Raw genomic sequence first — 26101 nt, forward strand, 5'->3', positions numbered from 1 at the left:
AGGAAGTGGACTTAGTTATGCACAATGATTAAATATAGATGCGGGGCCTCTTGTACAAAAAGCCCATAAAATGCACTCACTCACTTAGATCATACAATCATAGAATACAGAATGTGTTGGGTTGGAAGGCACCTTTAAAGGTCATATAGTCCAACCCCCCTGTAGTAATATGCAGGGACTTCCTTAACTAGATCAGGTTGCTCAGAACCTCATCCAGCCTGGCCTTGAATGTCTCCAGGGATGGGGCCTCCACCACCTCTCTGGGCAACCTGGGCCAGTGTCTCACCACCCTCAGTGTAAAGAACTTCTTCCTAATGTCTGATCTAAACCTGCCCTGCTCTAGTTTAAACCATTGCCCCTCGTCTTATCGCTCCATGCCCTTGCAAACAGTCCCTCCCCAGCTTTCCTGTAGGCTCTTCAGGGACTGGAAGGGGCTATAAGGTCTTCCCAGAGCCTTCTCTTCTCCAGGCTGAACAACCCCAATTCTCTCAGCCTGTCTTCATAGGAGAGGGGCTCCAGCCCTCAGATCATCTTCGTGGCCCTCCTCTGACCGACTCCAACAGGTCCATGTCCTGCTTGTGCTGAGATAAAGAAGAGTAGCATGAAAAACTTTCTGGTAGCTTCTTTGGGAAAGTTTGAAAACACAAAATCATATCTGAAATCAGAGAACACAGGAGACTGTTTTCTGTATGTTTATATGCAGAGAGAAACTTTTAATTTTTTTCTTGGAAAACAATATCAAAAAGACAACAGCAGGTTTCCTTTGACAGGAAGAAATAACCTAAATCTGGAGATGGCAAAGGGCTAAATAAGGCTCAGTCTTTGGTCTTGCTGATGAAACAGAAATCATGAAGGGCTATTTAAATCTTATACTTGTTAAATTACCCAATGGGCCTTGATGTTTCTGAAATGTAAAATGGACCGTCTTAATTATGCAGCAAATTGGAAATTTTTAAAGGACAAATACATCCCACAGTTGCTCGTACAACAAGAATTTGGCAATGTTGTATTCTGGTCAGGGTTGGGTGGTAACTGATGAAACCATACAGCTAAAAGAATAAAATTTGCATGTTGAGTGAAAAATCAGTGGCAGGGTAGCTATATTTCTATGCATATGATAATAGAAGTAGAAGAAGCAGTCTTCTTTCTTGAAGACAGCAGAAAAACAATATCCAATTAAATGTAATTAAAACAGGGTTTGTTTGTAATAAAAGTCTACAGATGTTGTAATTTTTAGGCAAAACAGTCTCTTCTTGAAAATAAGACTAAGCATAACAAACAACTCTGTGGACAAATTTTATTGGAAAGAATAGGTGCAGTGGTTTTGAAAAATTACAGTTGTATAAATTGTGTTTTGATGCCGCTGTTGCTAGTTCTTTTCATTAAAATTCATATGATGACATCTTTATCTTATTGAGTGGGTGGATGCGGTTGTAGATATGTAGAAGTATAGCAAGAAAGAATTTGGCAATGTTTACTGGTTTGAATGTAAACAGGTCTATCAAATCAAATTACTGCAGAAGTATAAAAACAAGCATCAAATTATTATTATGAGGAGAAAAACATCTCTATGTTTTTTGTGACAGAGTATGTAAAAATGAAAAACCCAAAAGAATGTTTTTCTCAAGGATTTTGTGAATCTATCATATTCTGTAGAACTGATTTTCATTAAGGGATTACTTCACCTCCTTATGTCATCCTTAAACTGCACTAAATGGGAGACACTTCCTGGAAATTAAAATTCTTCACGTAAAGGAACAAGCAAAACTGACTTTGTCAGGTCCTAATTTTGGTGTTCTGTGTGATGGGCTTTATTTCAGGTTTTTCACAAAATGATATATGAAAATCTCTTTTTACCTGTTCCTTATTTCTCATTCTCCTGAAAGAAAGTGTCATCTGAAGATGACTAGTGCTTTCTTCTTAGAAAGATAAGTGAACTCTAGTAGTGATTACAGCTTCACCGGAAAAATCTCTCTTTAATGCTGGAATCTAGATAGCTACCATATATTACATCTCTTTCTTAAAGACATTTTCTTGTCAAAAGTTTGAGGGAGCCCTCCAGTATAACAGGTGCAGATGTAATTGAAAGGCAACTGTTACCTCGGTTTGCAAGTAGTTGCTTTAAACATTGGGAAATAGTTGAATTCTTCTACAGAGGCTGTAAGTTCATCACGCTCCATATCATGACTATATGTAAGGTCAGGAGATGGAGAAGCCTTCTTGCATCAGAAATGTATGTTGGTGATGCTGTTTCGGAACAGCAGAGTGACAAAGGCCCTCAATGTTATCTAGAGGTTTCATGAGGACCTGTTCCTCGTGTAGCCCATATGTATTTTTTCCTGGTCATCAGTATCTTTTTTGTTCTGCTGGAAATAAAGTATGTTCCTGGATGAGACACATTTTGATTCCAGACTCTGTGCCTTGCAGAAGGGATGTGGTTGATTGTGTCCTCCAATGGACCTCATCTTGTGCGCTTCTTACCCACTTCTGCCAGAGTCCTCTGGCCCTGGTACTGTCACAGGAGCTGTTGAGCACACCTTCTCCAAAGAGGGGACGTCAGTGTCCCAAATCAGAGAGGGAAGCCAACAACAGCGTATCTTGGCTTTGAGATTTTGGAGAAGGGGAGAGCCTGAATTGTTCCTTGAAGACATCCTAACCGGTTGGGCTTGTGGGAGCAGGTGCTGGGATATCATGACGTGCATGTGCTGCCAGTTACAGGTGCAGACAAGCCCAAAAAACCAATCTGAGAAGCTGCTAAACCAGAGATTTGGCCTTTCACTGGTGTATAATTATGAAAAACATACAGCATCCCTTAAGCAGAACTTTGTTACCAATCTATAGTTAGGAGTAATGCAAAGAAAACAGGTTTAAGGCAAGGGCTCCCCAAACTTTACACATTGCTTTTAGGCTCTGTTTGTACTTAGTGAAAGGAAACCTCAGGGGCACAATTCATCTAACCTACCTGAGATATCTAGTGTAGGATGAAATTAAGACTTAGAAGGGCCTGTTTCTTCTCACTGAGTATAAAGAGAGCTAGATAACTATTTCCCATTTCATCGTTATAAATAGCAACATTTAGTTGAGATTAAAGAGATCTGTTTTTTTCAACCTTGCAACCCTGCAAGATAGGAAAGAATGTTCCAAAACTGAAATATGGAAAACACTGGTGAATTCTTTGAATGTGGAGGAGAAGAGAAACCCATATGAAAATGTTTGGAGTTTTACATAGTTATCTAAAATCATACAGGTCATAGTAAATTTTGCTGTGTGCTCTTGCTGCAATCTGGTACAAAAGCAGAATTCAGAAAACTGTAAAGAGAGGCATAGGAAAAGGTTCCCACTACTTGCAAGAAATGGAAGTTGCATGTTCACACAGCCTGTTTAGGGGCTTTGTCAGGCCAGAGACTAAGTTAAAATGGACAAAACCAGAGGGTAGGTCCGTATGCTGCTAAATGACAGGACCGACAAGCCAGTTCCAGCGCTGGAGCCATGATTCTCCTCCTGCTTAACTGTTGGCTCACTCCTTGGCTATTTGTTTCCAGCAGGCTCCAGACAGAAACAGCCTTAAGCACTGAGACTTGGCTGAAAATTTACTCTAATTTAGCAGTGTAGGCGCAGCCAGAGAGTCTAAATATGAAATAAAATGGTGCTAGCAATCAATGGTACTGCATACATCATCTTTCCACCTGCCTCAGGTAGGTGCAATATCTTATTAGACCCTTTATGAAATAACCGTATTGGTCTTCTGAGCGACCAGAAAGAAAAACAGGGCAGTGAACTGCATATGTAGATATATATGCTTAAATAACAAAAAGCGTTGGATCAAGATCAGCTTTTTAATTCATATCATCCCTGCTGCTATGGAACCTGACAATGGATCTCTGCTGTGATTAATGGCAATTTGAACTGAAGACCTTTTTGGAATGGTGACTGCGGATGATAAAAGAAACCCCGCAGATGATCATAATCAAGATATTGTTTGCGTGCAAATACAAATTGAGTATTCAGCTTGTGTTTTCTCCTTTCATCTTTGTACAGAGGTTGGTCACTTCTCATGTCCCTCTTTTTCCCATTTTGCTGCACTAACGAGTTTTTAATGCAAAGGAAAAGTGATTATAAGCAGTGAAGCAAAGACAGCTTTATAGAGCAAGACTGAGGAATTGAAGACGTAGATCAGAGCTATCCACCAACATAAGATGAAAGAGAAGTTCATGAAAACAGAGACATATAGATAGCTTTGATTTCATTATCATTAGACAAGAAAGGATGAAAAATGCAGTAGCTATAAAGCTGTTCATACTAGTCAGTTGCCTATATTAATAAAAGAGTCTAAGCAGAAAGCATTAAAGTGATAACATAGAACAGGAAAATACCCTATAGTAAAATTTTTGTTCATATCTGGTTTTAGTGTGGTGTAATGTGGTTACCGGATTGCAATAATGTAAAAAATACAAATATTATGTATGTATTAAATATTTTATTCCTTGATGCTGTGTTTTCGTTTCATTGTTAAGCACGGGTTATTTGTTTGGAATTTTCTCCCCCTTTGCTTTTGAACACAGACTCTGGGGATTGTATTTCTATTACTGATTTCATGGTTTATCAGATTTTGAATTGCAGACAAATTAAATAGTTGGTGTCTTTTATAGGAAGCTTTTGTTTGGTAGATACATGTACCTAGTTATGATATTCACAAGAGAAGTACCTAATTACATTTGAAAGGTGCTTGACTAGATAAAGAATGATTTGTGTACAGTGTTTTCTGATTGCAGTTAGAAAGCTAATATAGAAAAATAGCAGCTGGGAGTGGGGAGGAGTAATAAATGTTCTTGTTCTGAGAAACAACGAATTTGTTTCTCCAAGATTAGGCCAATCCTAATGCTTCACTTCACTTTTGCTCTTACAAAATAATTTTTTTTTGTTAAGTATAAATTAAGTAAAACACTAAACCAAGACTATTTTCCAGGACATATCTTATTATCACAAAAACTAAACCAGCATGATTCATGGGCAATACCTATTATTTTTGATTAATCAATATTTTCTGGCCACTTAAGGGACACTTTAAAATTCTTCTGAGATTTTAATAATAGAAGTATTTTCATTACTCTGCAATTTACTTACAATACAGTCAGCTTTGGTAGCTTTCTCAGATGCACTTAAGAAATAAGGAAAGTAAGAAAGGGATGTTGAGTTGCCTAAAGGGACAGAAAAAATCCATGTCAGAATAGAACAAGGTTTTAGAATACTGCTTAAATCAGTGTCATGTCTTCAGCTGATAGATTTCTTGTCCAGCGCAATCCATTTTGGTGCTCTACCTTTCGTAGCTTAATTTATTTTGACACTGAAACTCAGCGTAAGAATTGCATTAACATTCTGTGCCTTTTTGCCATTCAACTGTCTATTGCAAAGGTCCTCTGTCATGTTCTTGCCCTAGGTTAATATAGTAAACAAGATGTATTTCAGTATATGTATCAGTGAGTGATTTTTACATAAGTACTATGAATTTCCTGTCTGGTTTTGTATTGCAAAGTAAATCGGAGCGCGTAAGGCAATGAATAATTAATCTTTCTTCCATTTGTAAGAATAATTTTTAGAAACATGTCTTCTATTTTTGACATGAAACTATTACCTTGGAAACTATTTAAACATTGCACATAGTTCATGAACATGATATATCAAATATCAGTCATATTATGTAAGTGCCTTAGTTATCCATTATTTCAGTGTTTTACATACTGAACTTCTACTATTTTCAAGTTTATAGGCTTGGTTGCATGTCATTCAAGACAAAAGGGAGCTAAGTAGGCTATAATTTAGATAACCTCACCTATATGTTGAAAAATGTGCTTTGGTAAACTGATTGTACTGGAATATCTGTACAATATCCCTACCAAATTACCTTCCATGTACATTTAAGGAATTTTCTGATTTTATTTTCTTTAGGTCAATGGAACAGAAATTGAATATGAATTTGAAGAAATTACTTTGGAGAGGGTAAGTATCATTTTTTCTTCTCTTGTGGAAAAAAAAATATAGTCTGTAGTAAAAATAATGCAATTTCTTATGAAATTAAAAGTGGTTGAGAACAAAATTATTTATATTTTTAATAAAGATGTCCTCTCTTATTCTAAACTATAAAAATGTTAGTGATACAACAGGATAAGCTTTTCACGTTTTTAAGAAGTTTCAGATGTAGCTACTGGCAGACTAGTATCAGAATGTTTTTCTTCCCCATAACTATGTCAGTGCTCGACTAGGCATTTGATTATTGGGAAGAGGCCGTGTGACTTGTTAACTCCCTTTTAGCTTGCAGGCTGGAATTGTGGAATCTTTTCTTTTAACCTCCTTGATTTCCTTAGATATGTGCATGATAATAGAAGTTGTGTAGTCTTACAGTATAAAAAAAAATAATTGCAATTTCATTCATGTTGAAGTGACTTTATAAAAGCTGTAGACCATATATCTATGTGTAAAGAATATGTTTACGCAAGTCTGAATTATGTGAGCTATAATCAGGGCTGGCAGTGAAGGCTTTGTTGGTAGTGTGGTTTAAAAGTAGCACACAAAAAAAAGAGACATATTTAAAGTTTGTACTGCATCATATCTTCCTGGATTTGGTGGTTTTTCCTTGCCTTTTGGTTACAAAACTGTTTTCTTTAGACTGTGTACTTTCTTTGCCACAAGATCAAGAACAGATGGGTCAAAAGAGGAAGAAAGTCTAAGCTTTATCATATATCATAGTGCTTACAGAGGTTTCTAATGGATGCAAGATTGTCATTGCTGAATTCCTTCAATACTCTACCAACACCCTAATATGAAGTTTCATCATGAAGCAAACATTGTTAGGCTTCTTTCTACATAAAATGTTTGAATGCAAGGCTGGATTTACCAAGATGTGACTGATGCCATATGAACCAATGCCTGTGAGGTAGCAAACTACCATTAAATTAGATACTTAAATTATACAATTCATTGCACTTTTTCTGCATGTTATATTTTTAATTGTCCAGGATAATGAATTTCATAACCATTCAACCTAAAGGGATACAAGTTTATGTTCTCATTGATTTGCTCTCTCAGGCAAATTACGAAAGAGCAATATATCTTTTTACCGTAGCCATCCTTATAACGGATAACATATAAGGTTATAGGCACTTTTTATCTACTGTCTCTCAACTTATTTGCGCATCACCAGTTATTCATTGGACTAGAGTTTCCAAAGGTCACTGAACAGAACACATGCCTCCTGGGTGATATTTTGAAAACCACTTTATTTTTAATAGATGTGTAAGTTATCGGTGTACATACTGCAGAACGAATGTGATTTGCATCTCCCGTACCTGTCTGACGTAGATAATTACTTATTCATGATGTAATGCCACATAATGTCAGTTAAAGACTGATCAACAATAGCAAAAAAAAGCTACAGATTTAAATGGAGGATATTTCAGTTGTTTTCTGGATGCTGCTGAATCTGTGGCTTCCGATTATTACTGCTTGAAATGTTCTGTCACATGTATTAGTGTTTTGTCTCAAAGGCAGGGTACTGTGTCTGCTGGTTTTTGTGTGAGATATAAAACACAAGTGATTGCCTTTAAATAGCTGTCATTTATGTTAGACTAAAAGCATTTTCAGAAGAAAGACATTCTCTATGTTGATTGCCCATTTTCTTCCACAAAACTGCTTTTAGAAATTAGATGGAAAATCATCTCTGTATTTAATGGCAAAACTGCAAAATGTATTAAGGTTGCTGCTGTTGAGAGATAAAAATGTAGCTTGCCCATATCAAACAGTTGGTAATAAACTTTCCATTTTAGTCCAGTTATCCAAGTTACAGAATTCTGCATCCCCAAAACAATCAGATATTTTCTTCATGACATTTATCCACATTTTGATATAGTCAATACAATTTAAAAGATTTTATGATGTGAAAGATAAATTGGTTGAAGCTGTATTAGGGCTTTTGCAGTCTTTCCTGTTTTATTTTAGAGCAGAATGAAAGGGAAGGTGGTAAACGGTTGAATACTTCAGGGCATCTCCCAGTCTCTATAGATTTGTCAAGGACACCATTAATTTAATTGTAGGAGAACATCTTCATCCATAGGTGGCATGAATTTGTGGGACATATTCCAGACGAGAGTTACTGGTTTAGGTGTGGTCCTTGTTCCAGGATGAAGAGGTGGCTCCATCCGTCAGGGATACATAGAGCCATTGCGTCCATGTTGGCAAATGCATCCCACATGGAGCTGGGGAGCAGATCATCAGGGTCTCAAAAATGCCAAAATGAAACCTGCTAAAGAACTGGGGGGATGGACAATGCAGGGCTTGCTGAGCATCACCGAGCTGCCTGAGACCCGGCTGGCCTACCAAGAAATGGCTGCAAGGACACAGTGGCCTTGTGTAGAAAGCTTTTTTGGTTTTGCACTTTGACATCATGTTGTTCAGTTGTTTATATTTAAAATGTTGTGTCCTAGTTTACAATTTAACAAGACTGGGGGTTTTGAGCTTAAAAGATGATGAATTTGAGGCAGATCCACCTTAAAGCTGTGATCAGTGCTATTCCAGGAGTTAAGGAAGTTGTAAGTACGCCTCTGCCAGCCCCCTCCTTGGTGGCATGCTCTTATCCTTTTACTCTTCAGTTGTGCCAGCCACGTAACAAGTACCAACACCAATCCCCGAGCCCACAAGGATCACTGTTAAGTAAGTGTTCCTCATTTAGAGCTCTCATAACAACCTACTTGAGTAACACAATTACACAGTTAAGAGAAATCAAACAAATTCTCTTCTCTAAAAAAAAAACCAAAAACAACTCACGGTTTTAAATCCTTCAGCTACCTCAGAGAATGTGAGTTTTTCTGCTAATTTACAGGCATAAAATGCAGATCCAGGTGTAGACTAAGACTTGTCGATTTGTAATAATCTGCAATGCCCAAATGCACACTTAGACAAAATCCCTTAAAATAAGCCATTACCTTGCTCTAGCTTGAATATTCAAGACACCATAAAAAGGAAACTTTCCATAAAATGACTCATGTTAGTGCAGTGATGTTAGTCTTCCATTACTGCAGGACTTAAAAAATGTATCCAGCGCTATCAAGAGACCAATTGGCACTTGTAAAGCAGCGGTCAGTGTAAAAGATAACTGACTAGACTCTGTGACAAAGCCCAGCCTAACTTCTCTAAGCTGGAGGAAAGTTTTAATTGATTGACTCCTTGGTACAGCGCAGTGCTTGGAGACATGCTGAAGAGAGGTTTTAATAGAAATACATGTAATATCAGCCAATATCAATAGTTGCCTTGAAGAAGAGTAAAGAAAGACAGTGGGTCACTTAATGATTCATGTTGGATTCATGCCGAGTTCAACGTCTGAGTTCAGATCTCAATACTTTTTTGCTCATCTAACCTTGTCTATTCTTTAGATGTTAGGGAAAAAAAGGGCAGTTATGATTAGTAAAGCTGTTTTCACAGAATCTTTTGATGCTTCAGCACATATTTTCATTCCGTATCTATATAAAAGTAAAATTATATTACTTTTTGTGGAATAGACTGTTCAGAAAAATTAAATTCTATCAACATTGGAAATAAAGACATCTAGCTTCCAGTGGATTTGCATCATGAGATTGACTGACTTTGGTATCTGAGCAGGTCAAGCTCTGACTGAGAATTTTCAGAAGGTTGAGACATGCATGAAGTGTCTCTATTTCTTTTTCTTTTATACTCCTGTGGATTCTCTGGCCTATGATAACAATTCAGGTTACACTGCAGAATGTCAATGTTTTCAATGAACCACATCATTTTACAAAGTTTTTAGGAACTTACTATTTTGTTTCCTTCCCACTTTTTCAGATTTGGTTGCAATTGACTATTGGTCTTACTACCATTGAGGGAGAGATAGGCATGGATGCTCAGGTAGCATAATTAGAAAATTGGAAAATCACATTAAAGATATTCCAAGAGTAAATTCTGGTAGTGTGCTGTGATAGCTCTGATTTTTTTTTCTGTATCCACCACATGCTCTGTTCAGTGGAGAGACTGAAAATCTGCTCTCTCTTCTTTCCTTTGATCGATATTTCAGTGACATCAAGTGCCATCAGATTTCATTTTTCTAGTTTAAGATTATTGTTCTCTAAAGGGTTGGGTTTTCACATTTCCACCAAATTTAAAGGTCTATTCAAATCTCGACTAGAAAGGCTAAAACCATAATCATAAGTAAACTTCAAGGGTCGAATTTAAAAATCCTGAAGAAACAGTGGAAAAAGCAATCCTTGTACATTTTGGTAGAGTAAGGAATTTATTTCAGGCCTGGACTTTTATTTACTGTGGTATCTTGTAAACCAGAGAGATAATTGCTACGGTACTATTAATTATGCTGTTTTCATCACTAATTTCCTTTGTGAAAATGCAGAAGTTTGCAAAAATGTAATGAGGTGCATTCCACTGAGCACTGAAGAGCAACGGGAACTGGATTGTGTTCAATGACATAAGGATTTTAATTTGACTCAATGTCTTATTTTTTCTATCTATCTATCTATCTATCTATCTATCTATCTATCTATCTATCTTGTTTTAGCAGACATCATAGAATCATAGAATGGTTTGGGTTGGAAGGGACTTTTAAAGGCCATTTAGTCCAACCCCCTGCCATGAGCCGGGACATCTTCAACTAGATCATGTTGCTCAGAGCCCCGTCCAACCTGACCTGGAATGTTTTCAAGGATGAGGCATCTACCACCTCTCTGGGCAACCTGTTTGTGTTTCACCACCCTCAGTGTAAAAATTTTTTCTTTATATCTAGTCTGAATGTACCCTCCTTTAGTTTAAAACCATTACCCCTTGTCCTATTGCTACAGGCCTTACTAAAAAGTCTGTCCTCATCTTTCTTATAAGCCTCCTTTAAGTACTGAAAGGCCATCATAAAGTCTCCCTGGAGCCTTCGCTTCTCCAGGCTGAGCCACCCCAGCTCTCTCAGCCTGTCCCCACAGCAGAGGGGCTCCAGCCCCCTGAGCATCTTCGTGGCCTCCTCTGGACCCGTTCCAACAGGTCCATGTCTTTCCTGTGCTGAGGCCCCAGAACTGGACGCAGGACTCCAGGTGGGGTCTCACCAGAGCAGAGCAGAGGGGCAGAATCCCCTCCCTCGCCCTGCTGGCCACGCTGCTTTTGATGCAGCCCAGGATGCGTTGGCTTTCTGGGCTGCGAGCGCGCATTGCCTGCTCATGTTGAGCTTCTTCTTCCACCAGCACCCGCAAATCCTTCTCCTCAGGGCTGCTCTCAAGCCATCTCTGCCCAGCCTGTATTTGTGCCTGGGATTGCCACGACCCAGGTGCAGGACCTTGCACTTGGCCTGGTTGAACTTTTCATCTACCAAGACCACTGTTTGCTTGTATATCTAGGAAATAAGGTTTTCACTATTACTCAGTAGTGTATCTGCTTTCTTATTTTTTTTAAGGTGTTAGACACCATCTGTTCACGTGTCAGTACGCTTTAACCTCTCAGTGATGAGATTGTAGGACAATGCAGTGCCAGGAAATTTCTCCTTTACGTGGTTCAGAAATAGTAGTGCGTAAGGGAGTGGTCAAGAAATGGCCACTAGGAAAATGTATTTTCAAAGTTTAAAAGCTTATGGAGTAGACCATGCCTTTTGAGAACCCAGAGTGCACAATATCCAACCATCAACAGCCCCAGTGGAGTGGTCTGACATCTTCCAACAGGAGAAAGTGAATCTTTTAAACTAAGTGTCCCTCAGGTACCTGCCGATCTCTTCCAAATGCAATGTTGCTCTCTGAGTGTTTATTTCTGCAGAACTCTAGATGTTTTCTTCACTGTTGAGAGCTTTCTGACTGGGTGCGCTTATTACATTGCTTCTTTGCTGGGCTCTGCCTGCTTCCTAAGTGAGAGTAAGTGGTAGTTATTCTTGCAGCCTCAGACTGAAACAAATTATAATTTATAAAAGGCAGAGTCCTTCTTATTGGCTAGTTTTTATCAGGTTTGTAGTAGAATGTAGTAGAAACACCTATGGGTGTTTGTCGCAATAAAGCTCACCCACAGGAATTTTTTCCTGGAAGGCACCAGTACAGCCTGCCTACAAGAAGAGGCAGAAGTATCTACGGATGGAGCTGAGTTATCAGCAAACAGAAAATGTGAATCCCGACCTTTTTAATGTTGTGCAGAGAATTTGAAATCAGAGAGAGATCATTTTATCTCTTGGGTATCCATATAGAGTCTTTGCAGTGCATTTCCCTGTGTAACACAAAGTTCTGTAAAATTAAAGAGGAAATTAAGAAAGATGCTTGAAAATACACGTGTAGTGCATGCAATTACTGTGCAGGAAATTCTCTTATGCTTTCTAATTGCAGTCACATCTTAGAGTTGGCACTGGCAGGCCGACGTGTCAGTGGCAGTTGTTTACCTTCAGAGAGGTCTGTAAGCGTTGGGAAGGGCGGACTCCCTGGCCTCTGGATGCAATGGCTTAAGCAAGGTCGTCTTTTCGTCTCTTGTGCCTTGCCAGATTTCGCTTTGACCTTAGGTTGTGCAGGAACGAGCTGATGAAAGGAGCTGAAGGAGCCTGGTGTGCAGTCCTGATAATGTGACACTGAAATACCAGGTCAACATTTTCCAAAGCAACTGCAGAATTTGGTTGCTTTAGTTCAATGACCTAAATTAGGATTCCTTGGAACAGCCTGATTTTTTTGTAACATTACTCACCCACAACATGTGACTTTCTGTCACCTCAGAGCAGCCCTAATTTGGCACCCAAATTATAACTAAACACTGGAAAACTTTGTTCTTTGTTCTTATTGTGTCAGAGAGTCATTATGCTGAAACTATTCCTGGTTGTAGAGCTGTGTATGTCTTGTGGGGGCCTGTTCCACCTGTGCTGGGTAGAGGTACAAAACGTGCCACTCTGGAGTACGTGTGGAAAGGCAGAAGAGCTGGGAGAAGGAGGGTTGCACCTTTTTAAGGGACAGAAGCTTCTGCCTGGTGTTGTTAGCTGTCATCCTCTACATTCAGTGGCTGGGACTGGAAACTCAATAAACCCACATAACCGTCTAACTGAAGACTATTGGCTAGACAAGTGAAGGAACAGTTGTTAAAATTATATCCCTCTTCGAGACATGAACAAAATATTTTTATTTATTCCTATTGCTGCTAACAGTTGCATTGGTACAGGTTGGGAGTGCGGTGAAGTAGAGCACGTGAGCTACCCACAGCGTTCCCGGAAGCCGTGGTAGGACTTGGAGGACTAGTCTGTTTAACGTTGTCCTCCGCAGATAGGGATGATCTGGACTGCTTCAGAATATGCACTGCCAGAATAATTTGAGTTATCCCGGGTAAATGCTAAAAAAGTACGTGGCTTTCCATTGAGCCTCTCTTTATGAGGGGGACTTGCCCTGTATTTCAGCATTGCTACGGCCGTGCAGAGAGTCCGTCTTTTCCCAGCTGTGGAGCGGCAGCACTTCTCACCCCAATAGTCACAACAGAAATGCTGCAAAGCCACGAAAGGCGTGATGAAGGAGGGCAAAAGGCTATGAGTGATGAGAGAAAAAATTTTAACTTCTGCAGTTCATAGCTACACTGACGTTTATCTCCCTCTGGGTGCCTACCAAAGGAATTCATATTTTCATATCGTTATCGTAGAATCTTGCTTTTAAATCTAAGTGTCTGAAAAACACTGCATGGATGCTAGCTCAGTTAAATCAGAATAAATTCAATTCCTTGGATTTATCGCTGTGATGCCATTTAAACTCCTCTGAGGGCATTATCTCAGTGAAGGATGTCCCCTCCCATGCATGTCTGCTAGATTTATATTTCAGATAGAAAAAAAAATACATAGCTTGGATTTATACTTGATGATTCAAGCTTTCCAAGGCAAAGAATATTTTTATTACTATGAATTAGGCTTTTATTCATTTGCATATTTAATTTGAAGGTGATGTATTTGCTGGGTTTAGGAATTCATATAGCGGTTTCTGGGTATTTCTGTAGATGAGAGGTTCACAATTTGTTTCAGTGAGTTCTCAGGTCCAGGGAAGATTATGAGAGTTTTCCTGTTGTGCGAGGAATTTTAGATAACTGAATATTCTGTTACGAAAGCTCACTGTGCTACTTTAGCATTTTCAAAATGATTTGAAGCTTTGAAGAATGCTCAAGCAGAAGAAGAAAACTGGAGATTGTTTGATATATTTTTTAAAATTTAGTAAGAGTCACTCGACATGCTGAGACATTTTGTTCCCAAAGGAGTAAAAGGAATTTAATTCTCTAATATATTGAATCACAAGCCTGAAGTTATTTAAACTCTCTGCATTTAAAACTCACAGGGAATTTGTTTGGTAGAAAATACAGATACTAGAAAGAAGGCCTTATCACAATACTAGAAAGCATTCTGAAAGTGATAGAAACGAATTAAAAATCAACTGCAGAAAAAAATTCCCCAATAGTGATAACGATGTATACTCCATATCAAAAATGAAGAAAAGTTGAAAAGTTAAGCAGCATTTATTTAAGAGTTCAAACCCTACCTATGTGAGCATAGGAAAAAAAATTATTCGTGTTCATCTCTACTTGAAAGTTATCCCTTTAACTTCGCCAAGATCACTGAGACCTTGAGGCTCCTATTATGTGAAAAGTTATTTCATGCAAGTCATAGCTGCCTAGAGGCGACGTTCTGCTGCTGTTTCTTTTAAATTATTATTATATTGACATTTTATTTTTCAGGTAATATCACTCATTTATTGCCTTTCATTTCCTAAGTCACTTGCTCTCACCAGACAGTCTGCAGTGAGTAATTCTGCTGCTTTTTCTGTATTATTTACAGCTTTACGTTAAAATTGCCTTTACTTTAGATGTAGCTCTTTAGGATGTGGCCTTTCAGTTTATTTACTCTATTACCGTTAGCTGACAAAGTCCAAGCTTTATCTCACCCCTGTTTGGTGCTCGGAAAGTGAGCATCGAACGCGGCCTGGTTGTGAAGATGCCTTGGTGGGGGAAGGAGAGCAGAAAGCGTCACAGGGGGGTCTTGAGCCATCCCAGGATAACAACAGTGCAATACGGGCAGAGCAGAACTCCCTCTGCAGGTGCAAATCGCAGTGGCTAGCTGAGATTTTTAGAGTTAAACTTGCAGAATATCAGTCTCTAAAAGAAATACTTAAGTGTGCAGCAGATAACGTTTGTCTAATAAAACAAATCTCTGCACAGTGAAACAGGGCAGCCTTTTGCAGCTGTATCCTAGTCCTCTAGGCTGATGCAGCAGAGAAGACTCTTTCCCTCCAGCTTAGCATTTCTTCTGTTACTGGACAATAATTTAGCCTGGAAAGACTTTCGCAGGAAGAAATCCTTTGTTGACGTGAGTGTTTAGCACAGATTTAGGAGTGTTCTGAGTGCTCAGAGAGCATCCCAGTTTTCAGGAAGTGCAAAAAAATAGGTATTCTGCTCCACACCATTCAGCTTTTCCTAACTGGCATAAAAAGGCTCAGAAATCAATCTCAGCATACCGTCCAAGCAAACCTGAGTTGTCCCACCCTGCAATACTTCAAATCAATCAGCACTAGTCACTAACGAGCAGAGCTGCAAGTAAACATACCACTTCTGAATAAAAGCTTCTGGAGCGCTAATAGTAGGGTATGTATACACTGAAAAGGTGTAATATGTGTGTCTGAGATGCTGAATTTTCCAAGAAAGTAAGTAGGAATCTTCTTGCAGAAAGATTGAGAAAGCAAAGCAGAAAAAAAATATAACAAACTAAGGAGCTACAAAGCAGTGGTTCGACTCCGTTTTCATTTAGTTTTGCAATTGGCATGGGCAAATAATATATAGATTTAAAATGATACATAAATTTAAATAAATGAGAACAATAATCCTCAATTTACTGGTAGAAAATGAATCATGCTGCTGATGATAGTAATCATCTTGCAGCAAAGATGGTCATTTTTGAGGCAGGACTTTTTAAACGGTGTCTTTGATGTACTGGATTTGTCTCTTCAGAAAAAGCAATGTTTTGCATTGCAGAAAATTGCCTTTCATTTTTCTTATTAATTTGGAATCAATTGTAATGCATAAATGAGGGCCACTCAACCTTGAGGAATCAGTATGCCACTTCGGTAGGGAGTAGCATTGCAAAGATGGAGAAAAATGAGGGAGAAAAAAATACTGGAGGAAATAATCTGCTGGTTTACCCAGACTGAATTCCACAGCTGTCCTTGCTGTGCATCATAACACAGTAATGCGGTATCGCAATAAAAAATTCTAATTTGCTCTTTGGATGCAGCATTGCAGTTATTTTCCGTTCTTATGCAGTTATAGTTGAAGCAGTCAGAAGATCATTTGTCTTCCCCTTATAACTACCATCCAGCTTTTCTCTGACGCTGTGAAGGGAAGAAAAGCTCTTTCTTGTGAAAAGAGGGTCAAGAATTGATCTGGTATACTTTTTTGCAAAGTAGCTTTGCAGGAACAATGGCCCACTTTGTAGCATGTAGAAGTTCTTCGGAATTATCTGATATAGACCATTTCCTCTCAAATTTTGTCCCTATATTTAAAACCGCAACTAAATGTCAAATGGGTAAGGTAACTTCATGTACGCTAAAGCTGTAAGTAGTTGAAAAGCAATTGTACGCTGCTCATGCATGTTTTATATTGCAAGATACTGCTTTACCCTAAGAGTTTGACCTAGCTGGTGAGTCTCAAGCATGGCTTGAAAGTCACCTTATGAAGCTTAATGTGATATATGAATTCTGACTGAATTCTATGAATAATTTATTTTTTGAGTGGTTTTTAATTTTGCAGAGTTTAACTGGTTGCACTTGGAGCACAATACACATTTCCTATGCCTCACCTGCAAAGCAGAAAAGTCCAGTTAGCATACTTTTACTGTGAAAGTTTAATACATAGATTGCCATTGACAGGAATTAAACTACATAGGGAAAAAGAAACCAACCCTAATAAAATAAATTATGAGCTTGTAACTTCACTCTTTACTAATGATAAATAATGCTTTAAAGTGCAAATATTTTTCTCAGCTGTGATGATGATGATAACGAACCTAGTGTTTTTATCATATTTCATGGTGGGGAAACCTGAAGCACAGAAAAGCAGGCCAGCTGTAAAAGCAGCATGAAAATACACGTATCCTAATCTGTAATCTAGTAGTCAACAAGCACACCTCGAAGAGTACACAGGGAAAAGTCCCTACTCCATTGGTATCACTGATATAAGGGATCTTAATAGTAGTCCAAAAATTTACCAAAATTTAGGAAAAATGGGAAAGATGATAGCAATTTTATATTCTTAAAATGTCCCTTGAATTTTTTAAAGAAGCAAAAATACGTTCACTAACTGCTTGTCCATTCAAAATTTATTTAGGAATGAGAAATGTAATGTGAATAATTAACTTATACAAAACATTGGCAAATATAGTTAAAACATAAATATTTGACAAATAGATATTTTAATTATATTTCCAAAGCAGAAATAAGGCTACAGTTCACAACGAGGAACTTGTACCTGGTTTTGCCAATAAACATATAATATAATTAATTGAAACACTGAATATCGAAATCATGATTGGATTTTTAAGGAAGGAGAAATGCTATACCTATGCACATAACATTATAATGAATATGCTTAAAGACTTCATGTTAAGCTTTCTCATAGGAAATCTAGAGATCTATTGTTACAACTCAAATGCGGGGAATGCCTTTCTGAGAGGGAACTTAGAAAAGGAACATGACATTTCCACGTGTTTTCATTATAATGTGGCTGAAGGAGAAACGGGTGAGTCAAGTAAGTGTGTGAGTGTGTGTGTGTAGACCTACAGTAAAAAGAAATTTTAACTGCTTTGAGCTATAAATTTTGAGCTAACGTAACAAAAGCCATTAAAAATCAATGTCTACCCTGATTTTCCACCTCCAAACAATGCCATTACTCATCTCTCCCGGCAGCAGAGAAATATCTATCAAAACAGGCTGAGGAAAACCATGATCTCCCTGAAACTTCAGTGCTAGTTTAACTGGGTGGAAGGAAATCAGATAAATCAAAATGTAGCAAGGACTTAGAGTCTAATGCAACTCTATATGAAGAAACCCCCAGACTAGGGCCTTCTTTTCCTGTCTGATTTCTGGAGTTAGTTGAACAGTGTCTGCATCTGTCATGGTGAGTTTTCAACAGATCTTGGAGTACTGAAGAAATGTCAATGTATTGAAAGAGAGCTAATGCTGTGGCGGTGCTTAAAAAGAGTAAATGAGATGGTGTGAGTCATCATGGTATCTGTGTAGGCCAGAGTAAAAGGAGTGACAGACCGTGCTGGGTAAAACAAAGTTAGGTATTATAAATTGGCCAAATCTGAAGTCATATGTCAAGAAAGAGAATACAGCCTGTGTATGAAATCAAGGACTCCTGCCTGGAAAGCAATGAATCTGCAAAACGTCCTGGGCCTCCTTGGCTGGTCATCAGTCGAACACGAATTTTCAGTCTGGTGGTGTAGCCAAAGATCTAGTGAAGAAGACCTTAGGTGCATAACTGAGGTCTGTAGAATAGAACAGATTTTAGAATGTGGAACAAAACAGGATTTGGGACCTAATGGGACCTCATGGAATATCTTGCTTAATTCTACTTGAAAAAAGATACTGATAACTGAAGTGTTTTCAGGGGAGGACTTGAGGGTTATTGTGACTTTGGAAAATGCACCCTCTTCATAGAATCATAGAATGAGAATCATAGAATCATAGAATGGTCTGGGTCGGAAGGAACCTTAACGGTCATCTAGTCCCACCCCCTGCCCTGGGCAGGGACACCTCCCACCAGCCCAGGCTGCTCCAAGCCCCGTCCAGCCTGGCCTTGAACCCCTCCAGGGATGGGGCAGCCACAGCTTTTCTGGGCAACCTGTTCCAGTGCCTCACCACCCTCATGGTGAAGAACTTCTTCCTAGTATCCAATCTAAATCTCCCCTCTTTCAGTTTGAAACCATTACTCCTCGTCCTATCATTACACCCCCTGATAAAGGGTCCCTCCCCATCTTTCCTGTAGGCCCCCTTTAGGTACTGGAAGGCTGCAATAAGGTCTCCTTGGAGCCTTCCCTTCTCCAGGCTGAAGAGATACATGAGAGACACAGGAAGCTTCATGAACTTGCTTCCTGGGGGGGAAGTAAGGGGTGGCTTGGTCAGAGAAAACATGCGCTTACATGAGAAATAACCTTTAAGAGAGTGTTCTTCATCCTACCTGGAAGGTCATAGCGGGAGCTGACGGTTTGATTTTGAATTTGGACAAGTTGAGACTGGACATAAATATGTTAATAGGTTAGCAATGACAAATGAAAAGGACTGGATGAAAGTTTTAGGAAAGTCAAAAGCATGTTAGACAGCAAGAAAGACAGTAGCTGATTAAAAAAAAAAGAAAGGAGCATAATATAAGAACGAAGAAGGAGAGAATATTAATGAATGCAAAAAAAAAGGTTGTCAAGCGCTAACAAATCCAATAAAGGGCAAAAATGAACATTTTGGGAAGGACAAGGGAGACAGCAAGATGGTGGTGGACAAGATCAGGTTCACGCACTAGTGTATTCATGTGACACATAGCTCTGCGTGTAGCATATTTTTGAGAGATCAGCAAGGCAGGCCAAATGCTCAGAAACAGCACAGCATCCTTTACTGCCATCCTTCCTTTACTTTATGAATAGCAGAAGACAAATTAAGAAGGCATTAAAGCTATGGGTTTGCTTTGGAAAGAAAACGTTCTCAGGGAATGCAAGGAGACAGATGTGTGCTCAATTTCTATAAGAAGGGGTAAAACTGCAAGGCCTGTCCTGGCTTTTGTCTCCTTTTTACAGTCACTGCTCTTCCTAAGGAAGAGACATAGTGGAATTAAGTGATATTTTTCTCCAGAGATTATTTAAGTAGGTCCTACAACCTATATTAGGCAGGATTCAAGGTAAATGATCCAGTTGTGTCCTCTGTCTTAGATTAACTTTGAGGCATTGATTACCTACTTGGACATAATTTAAAAGGTGACATTTTTCCAAAACTGTATTTGTAAATTAAATATTTGTATCTCCTTGTTCTGAGGAACAGGGTGTTTCAGGTGCTATGGCATAATGACTGTTGTTAAATGCTATCATTTTAATGGTGACTAGAATCAGCAGAGTTCAACTCCACAAGTGCTTAATTTTTACCAGATGACATATCAGAGTTACTTCACTGGAAAGCAGTCTTCCTTAAATGGAGAATGAACTCTGTATGGCCAAAGTAATTTTTTAATAGGATTTTTGAAACCTTCAGGAAAAATAGTCTTCAACTTGTTCAAATTTGCCTATAATATAGTGGAGGAGGGAGAGAGCAAAACCTCAGTAAGAATAAAGAAAAAGTAATGTGTTTGTGAAAAATATATGCTCGTTGAAAACAGCTGCCAGAAAAAAAGTGTTTGAAATAACACACACTTGAAATAAACAAAATTTTAAAATAGGAATAAATGTTAGACAAAAGCAGCCTACTTAAGTGGAAATAAAAACAGTAACAGCTGTTATGGGACACAAATGTATGCTTTGGAAATCGTCAGGTTTTTATTCCTCTTATATTGTTCTGCTACGCTTAACAAGAATTTTGCTTGTATTGTATTTTCTCAGGTAAATCTACTTTTTAGATACCATGGCTAGCTAGCAAAAGTGATTTATAAATACAAAAGCTGTTGGTTCACTGGAAAACAGAGTGTACGTGTGAAAAATACACAAATCAAAGTGAGTAATGAAGCACAGTGCAGGAACCAAGCCGGATCCTGGAGGCCAGCTGCACTGAAGGCAGCACAACCACATTAACTTCTTCTCCACAGGACCATGTCCTACAATACACTGAGAGGACCGTGACGCTGAATAGTCAATACACTGCTCTGTGCACCGCAGTCAATATTAGTTTGCAGTTCTTTGCACCAGCAATACATTCGAAGTATAACTACATCCAAAAAACCCACAAAACCCCCTACTGGTCAGGCGTACAGTGAAAAACTAAGTCATGAAGAGGTTGATAAGAGCTTGAAAATGGTGGAGCAAAAAAGCTCCAAACAAGGTGGGTTTAGTTGCAGGCGAATTTTAGACTGCATAGAGATCTGCATCCTACGAGAGAGAAAGGTTTTGTTGAGAAACTGAATGGCAAACCAACATTTTTAAAGTTGGAAATGGCACTAGAATTGTAAACATTATTATAATTTTTATCAAAATGTCCCAAATTTTGGGATGGCCCCAAATCCTCTCTCCTAGTTGAATATTTAGGAAAAAAAAAAATGTAGGGACAAAGTGCAAACACCCTGGAAAATGCCATCAAAAAGCAAATACAATATTTTCCTATATTTCTTCTGCTTCCAAGGAGTATGTTTATTTTGTTTTGGTTTTACCTTTGTCTTATTGATGCCCCAGCTTTTACAGGTCTTTAAAATCTGGTGATAATTGCCTTTTTTCCTTCTTTCAGAAAAAAATAAATTTTTGAAGATGTTACAGTGTAAGAATTGGCTGTATAAATAATTCTAATAATAAGAGCAAAGTTATGTATCCGTGAAGATACCTGGTAAATTGGTTCTCAGGATTAGTGTGTGTCGTTTTCTAAATTAGGTTTTCCAAAAAAAGGAAGGATTCCAGAGCATCTGTTTATCCTGCATGTGCTTGCCTTGTAAATAACTATCAGAGCCACATCAGAGCCACATGAGGGCCGTGCTGCCATCCAGCATGACCTGGACAGGCTGGAGAGCTGGGCAGAGAAGAACCTAATGAGGTTCAACAAAAGCAAGTGTAGGGTCCTGCACCTGGGAAGGAAGAATGCCAAACACCAGTATAGGTTAGGGGCGGACATGCTGGGAAGCAGCTCTGAGGAGAAGGACCTGGGGGTCCTGGTAGACAGCAAATTATCCGTGAGCCAACAATGTGCCCTTGTTGCCAAAAAGGACAGTGGAATCCTGGGCTGCATAGGGAAGACTGTGGCCAGTAGGTCGAGGGAGGTCATTCTCCCCCTCTACTCTGCACTGGTGAGGCCACAACTGGAGTACTGTGTCCAGTTTTGGGCTCCCCAGTTCAAGAGGGACAGGGAACTACTGGAGCGAGTCCAGCGAAGGGCAACTAAGATGATTATGGGACTGGAGCACCTCCCTTATGAGGAAAGGCTGAGAGAGCTGGCACTCTTTAGCCTGGAGAAGAGAAGGTTGAGGGGGGACCTGATTAATGTTTACAAGTATCTAAAGGGTGGGTTGAAGGAGGACGGAGCCAGACTCTTTTCAATGGTTCCCAGTGACAGGACGAGGGGCAATGGGCACAAGCTAGAACATAGGAAGTTCCGTTCAAATACACGGAAAAACTTCTCTACGGTGAGGGTGACAGAGCACTGGAACAGGCTGCCCAGGGAGGGTGTGGAGTCCCCTTCTCTGGAGATTTTCAAGACCCGCCTGGATGCAGCCCTGAGGGATGTGGTTTAGGCAATCCTGCTCTAGCAGGGGAGTTGGACTAGATGATCTCTAGAGGTCCCTTCCAACTCTGAAGATTCCATGATTCCATGATTCCATGGTCAGTAGAAAAGCTATTACTTCGTTGAACAAAAAGTAGTGGCAAGAGTCATAGTTGGATAGAAAGCATCTTGAAGTTTGCCTTAAAGGATACTATTTATGTGGACAGGATATTTAACAAGTCCTCTGATAAAGATAGTGATTCACCTAAATAATATAATAACGCATTTATCTTCTCCCCATTTGGGAGAAAGGGAGCTGCTAGCTTTTTAAAGGTGGTATTTGTGGGTCAGATTCATAAAGGGACTGAGATGGACAGAACAGCCACACAGATGAAATGCAGGCTTCCAACTCTAAGAAAGTGCAGAGCAATTTCAGTACCACAGGATCCGTGTGCGTTTCAGAATGTGCTGCCGTTGGTGCTGGTGACCTCAGTTCCGCTCTTGTGCTCTCCTGGAAGTGCTGCTGCTCATAGATCACCACTTGTCTTTCAACCCTCACCATACGAGATTCATGAACGTGATGTCTCTAGGTTTGGGTCACTTAAGAAGTTTGATTTCCCAGAGGCCCTCTGAACCTGCTCATTTAATAGGGAGGGAAGAAAAGACCTGTGGTAGCTGCCTATCTGCTCCTCCCCCACCATTCAGGTGGAGACATGGGTGATTAAGATCTCTTTAATCTGAGGAGCTATGAATAAAGTTTCCATTTCCTAAGAAACCACTGTGGTCCCCAGGCAATTTGCATCCATATGATATGGAGATGTTTGAGCCTTCCTTTCAAAGGAGCAAGAGGAAAAGAAAAGCTACTGTGGAGTCAAGAATTCAAGGTTATCAGGGCCAGGAGGCGATAGATTAGAGGGAATTTAGTTGTTTCTGTAGCCCAAAGGCTGGCAATTGTTTTAAGGGACTACTAGGACATTTTGCATTTTACAAAGTTCCAATCTCAAACCCAGAGACAACATTAGGTGTGAGCTCAGGAGAAAACTGGATCTCAGGTCTCATTCTATTTCCAGCTGCAATGGGTTATCTCTTCTTGAAGTCCTGGTTTTTTTAGTACTCCAAAGATTTGGTAAAATTGTTATTCAGGATGCTATTTATGATACTTGATTTACTGACTCCTGGTCTGATGTAGAGTAAGGAATATGGCTTTATTTCAATTTATAAATAAGAGAATCCTCATTTGCATCATTGCTAGGATACAGTAGTACCAGCTGGACAAATCTTGATAGAACTTTTAACAGATGGATTTAAATCTTTCTTTTTGACATTTCTAACCTGAACACATCTGGGAGACTGTTCAGTTTAATTTTTAGAGTTTCTGGCAGTATCCAAAGCACTTTTGGGAAATTGTGTGAGTTGTTGCATTGATCAGAACAACTGATCCAAACCACTCCTGCAACAGCAAGGCCTTTTAAAAGTGCACTGCAAAGCATTTCAGGGATTTGAAGGTCACAGCGTTTGCATCACAGACAATGGTGTATGCTTCAAAACAAAAGTGCTGTGAGGGAAGCATATATAAGAGTTCTCTTTGGATGTAAGAAAGGGCTGCATATCCCCATCACACAAGATTTGGGATCTCTAACATTTATACCGTGGTAAACCCAGTCATTAGACATTTGTCATTTAATTGATCGGTGGCAAGAGTGATGTCAACATCAATTTGAAGAGACTACTGCAGAAAACGGGACCTGATTTTGTAAGTTTTTTCTTGGTTTTTTGAGTGAACATCTCCGTGCTGCAAGGTGGAGTCTGAATTCCTTGTACTGCTGCTGGGAAGCAAGTTTGAAGGCATTAGACACAGGCAAGGCTGAGTGAAAAAGTAAGTCACCCCTAAGTCATCTTATTGTTGTAGCAGTAAATTATTTGAGAAAACAGTCCATTGTCCTGGAGATATTGAGAAAGTAGACATTAACCCAGTGAATAATTTAAAGCAGTATGCAAACTTAAAAGTACGGAGAAACCATTCTTTCTCATTATTTTGTTGTAGTGTCATAAGGCATAGACAAGCGCCTGTAAATTTCCTTCCCTTTCTTCTTTTTTCATTTATTTTCTCTCATTCCTGTTATCTTTGTAATGTATCAGTTAAATAGTAAAGCACTTAGCAATAAAGTTTCCTTGAAAAAAGCCTACTGAAGCAGCAGTATTGCTTCGAATAGAATTAAATAGTGCTTCTGTTAAACCTGCAAACTGACCACATTCAGCCAATTCTTTTTTGTTGCTGTTTTTATGCCAATCAAAACCAGTGTCCTTTCATATTTGTAAGAGAGAAGAGTGTGTTGCTGTTTGCTTGATCTCATACAGTAGTATGTGGCTATTTAACAAACACAAAGAAAGCAAGCTGTAACCTGAAAATACTGTGAAAAGAAGCTCGAGAAAGGACAACATCCTGTACTTATTTAACTTACAGAGGTAGCGAAAAAGAGAATGCTATTGTAGCTGGTAAAAAAGAAAATGCAAAAAAAGAAAAAAAGAAAAGGCACCCACCAGAAATTCTAAAGGAATGGCGAGAGAATAGAAATCAGACCATCAGAGAAAACAACAGATGGCATGTTCGTCTTGCTTTAGGCACGCACTCATAAACTGATCCAAAGCCTCATGAAGTCAATAGGAGGCTCTTCACAGTCACTGATGGATGTTGGATCTGGCCCTAATGAAGAGGGTGGTATAGGCTAATTGCCTTACTTGGTTTGCTGGTAGAGCTGATAGACGTAGTTTCATAAATGCAAACAAGTAAAAAAGTTTGTTAAAGTCCTTCAACCTGATATCTACAGGGTGAAGAGCTCACAGAAACCACAGCAGGTAGAGGCTTTGTTCTGTGCTGATTTTGTGTTCCAATCAACAGTATCATTATTTGTGTATTTTTCATGTTTCTATGCAAATATTTTACAAATATTAAAGTTAATAATTTTGTACACGTGCAATGGGGAAAATGCCATGGGGTTATTTAGCTTTTATGCACTCATCTTAGCCTGTTTCTGGTGTTTATTGATCTTTAAAAATACACAGACTAATGCTAGTATAGTAATTATTTTCTCATCTGTATCACCATGACTTTACTTATTGATCTCCCCCTATTGTAGCTGAATTTGGTGATGGTTGTTTCAATTTTAGTATGTCTGGTTACTAAGAGAAGTAATGCTGGGGAATATACGATTCCAAGAAACATAACTTCTCATCTGGAGGGCATGTGCTAATAACAGATACTAGGTATCCCTGGATTCTGTAGTCAATATATGTCTTTTCCAGATAGTGACTGAAACAAAAAGAGTTGGTAATATTTTACATCTTACCAATAAAGATCTCATAGAAGACCTGAATTTAGCAAAAAACTTAGGACTAAGTCATTTCAAATAAATTGTTCAAATTAAAAGAAGATGTTTTAATTGAGTGTTCTGGTTTGAGAACTCCAGGAAACCAAAGGAACCAGTTATTGAGCTAAGTTGCAGAGGTAAACACCAGCAATGGAGAAGGCTTCGAAAGACTTTGGATGAGTTTTGCAACTTAGTGGGGAAAAAAATCTGTAAGGAGGGATCCTGGGCCTTAAGTGAGGAAAAGATACTTCTAAAAGAATATTAAGAGTAGAAAAAAGAGTTGGTTTGTGGCAAAAAAGTACATCTGAGAGCTCAGTATTTTAGAGA

At 38.9% G+C, this 26101-nt stretch overlaps 1 protein-coding gene across 46 annotated transcripts in view; it reads left to right on the forward strand.

The window, feature by feature from the left end:
• Positions 1-26101, forward strand: part of DLG2 (discs large MAGUK scaffold protein 2) — a 1061709-nt gene that overhangs the window by 647916 nt on the left and 387692 nt on the right. For all 46 annotated transcript variants that reach the window (XM_074572424.1, XM_074572415.1, XM_074572416.1 and 43 more), the window contains one exon: positions 5947-5997. In XM_074572424.1, the coding sequence (XP_074428525.1) occupies positions 5947-5997 (51 nt within the window). The remainder of the gene's footprint in view (positions 1-5946; positions 5998-26101) is intronic.

This window comes from Larus michahellis, chromosome 1, assembly GCF_964199755.1.
Source record: "Larus michahellis chromosome 1, bLarMic1.1, whole genome shotgun sequence".
Taxonomy (NCBI): Eukaryota; Metazoa; Chordata; class Aves; order Charadriiformes; family Laridae; genus Larus; species Larus michahellis.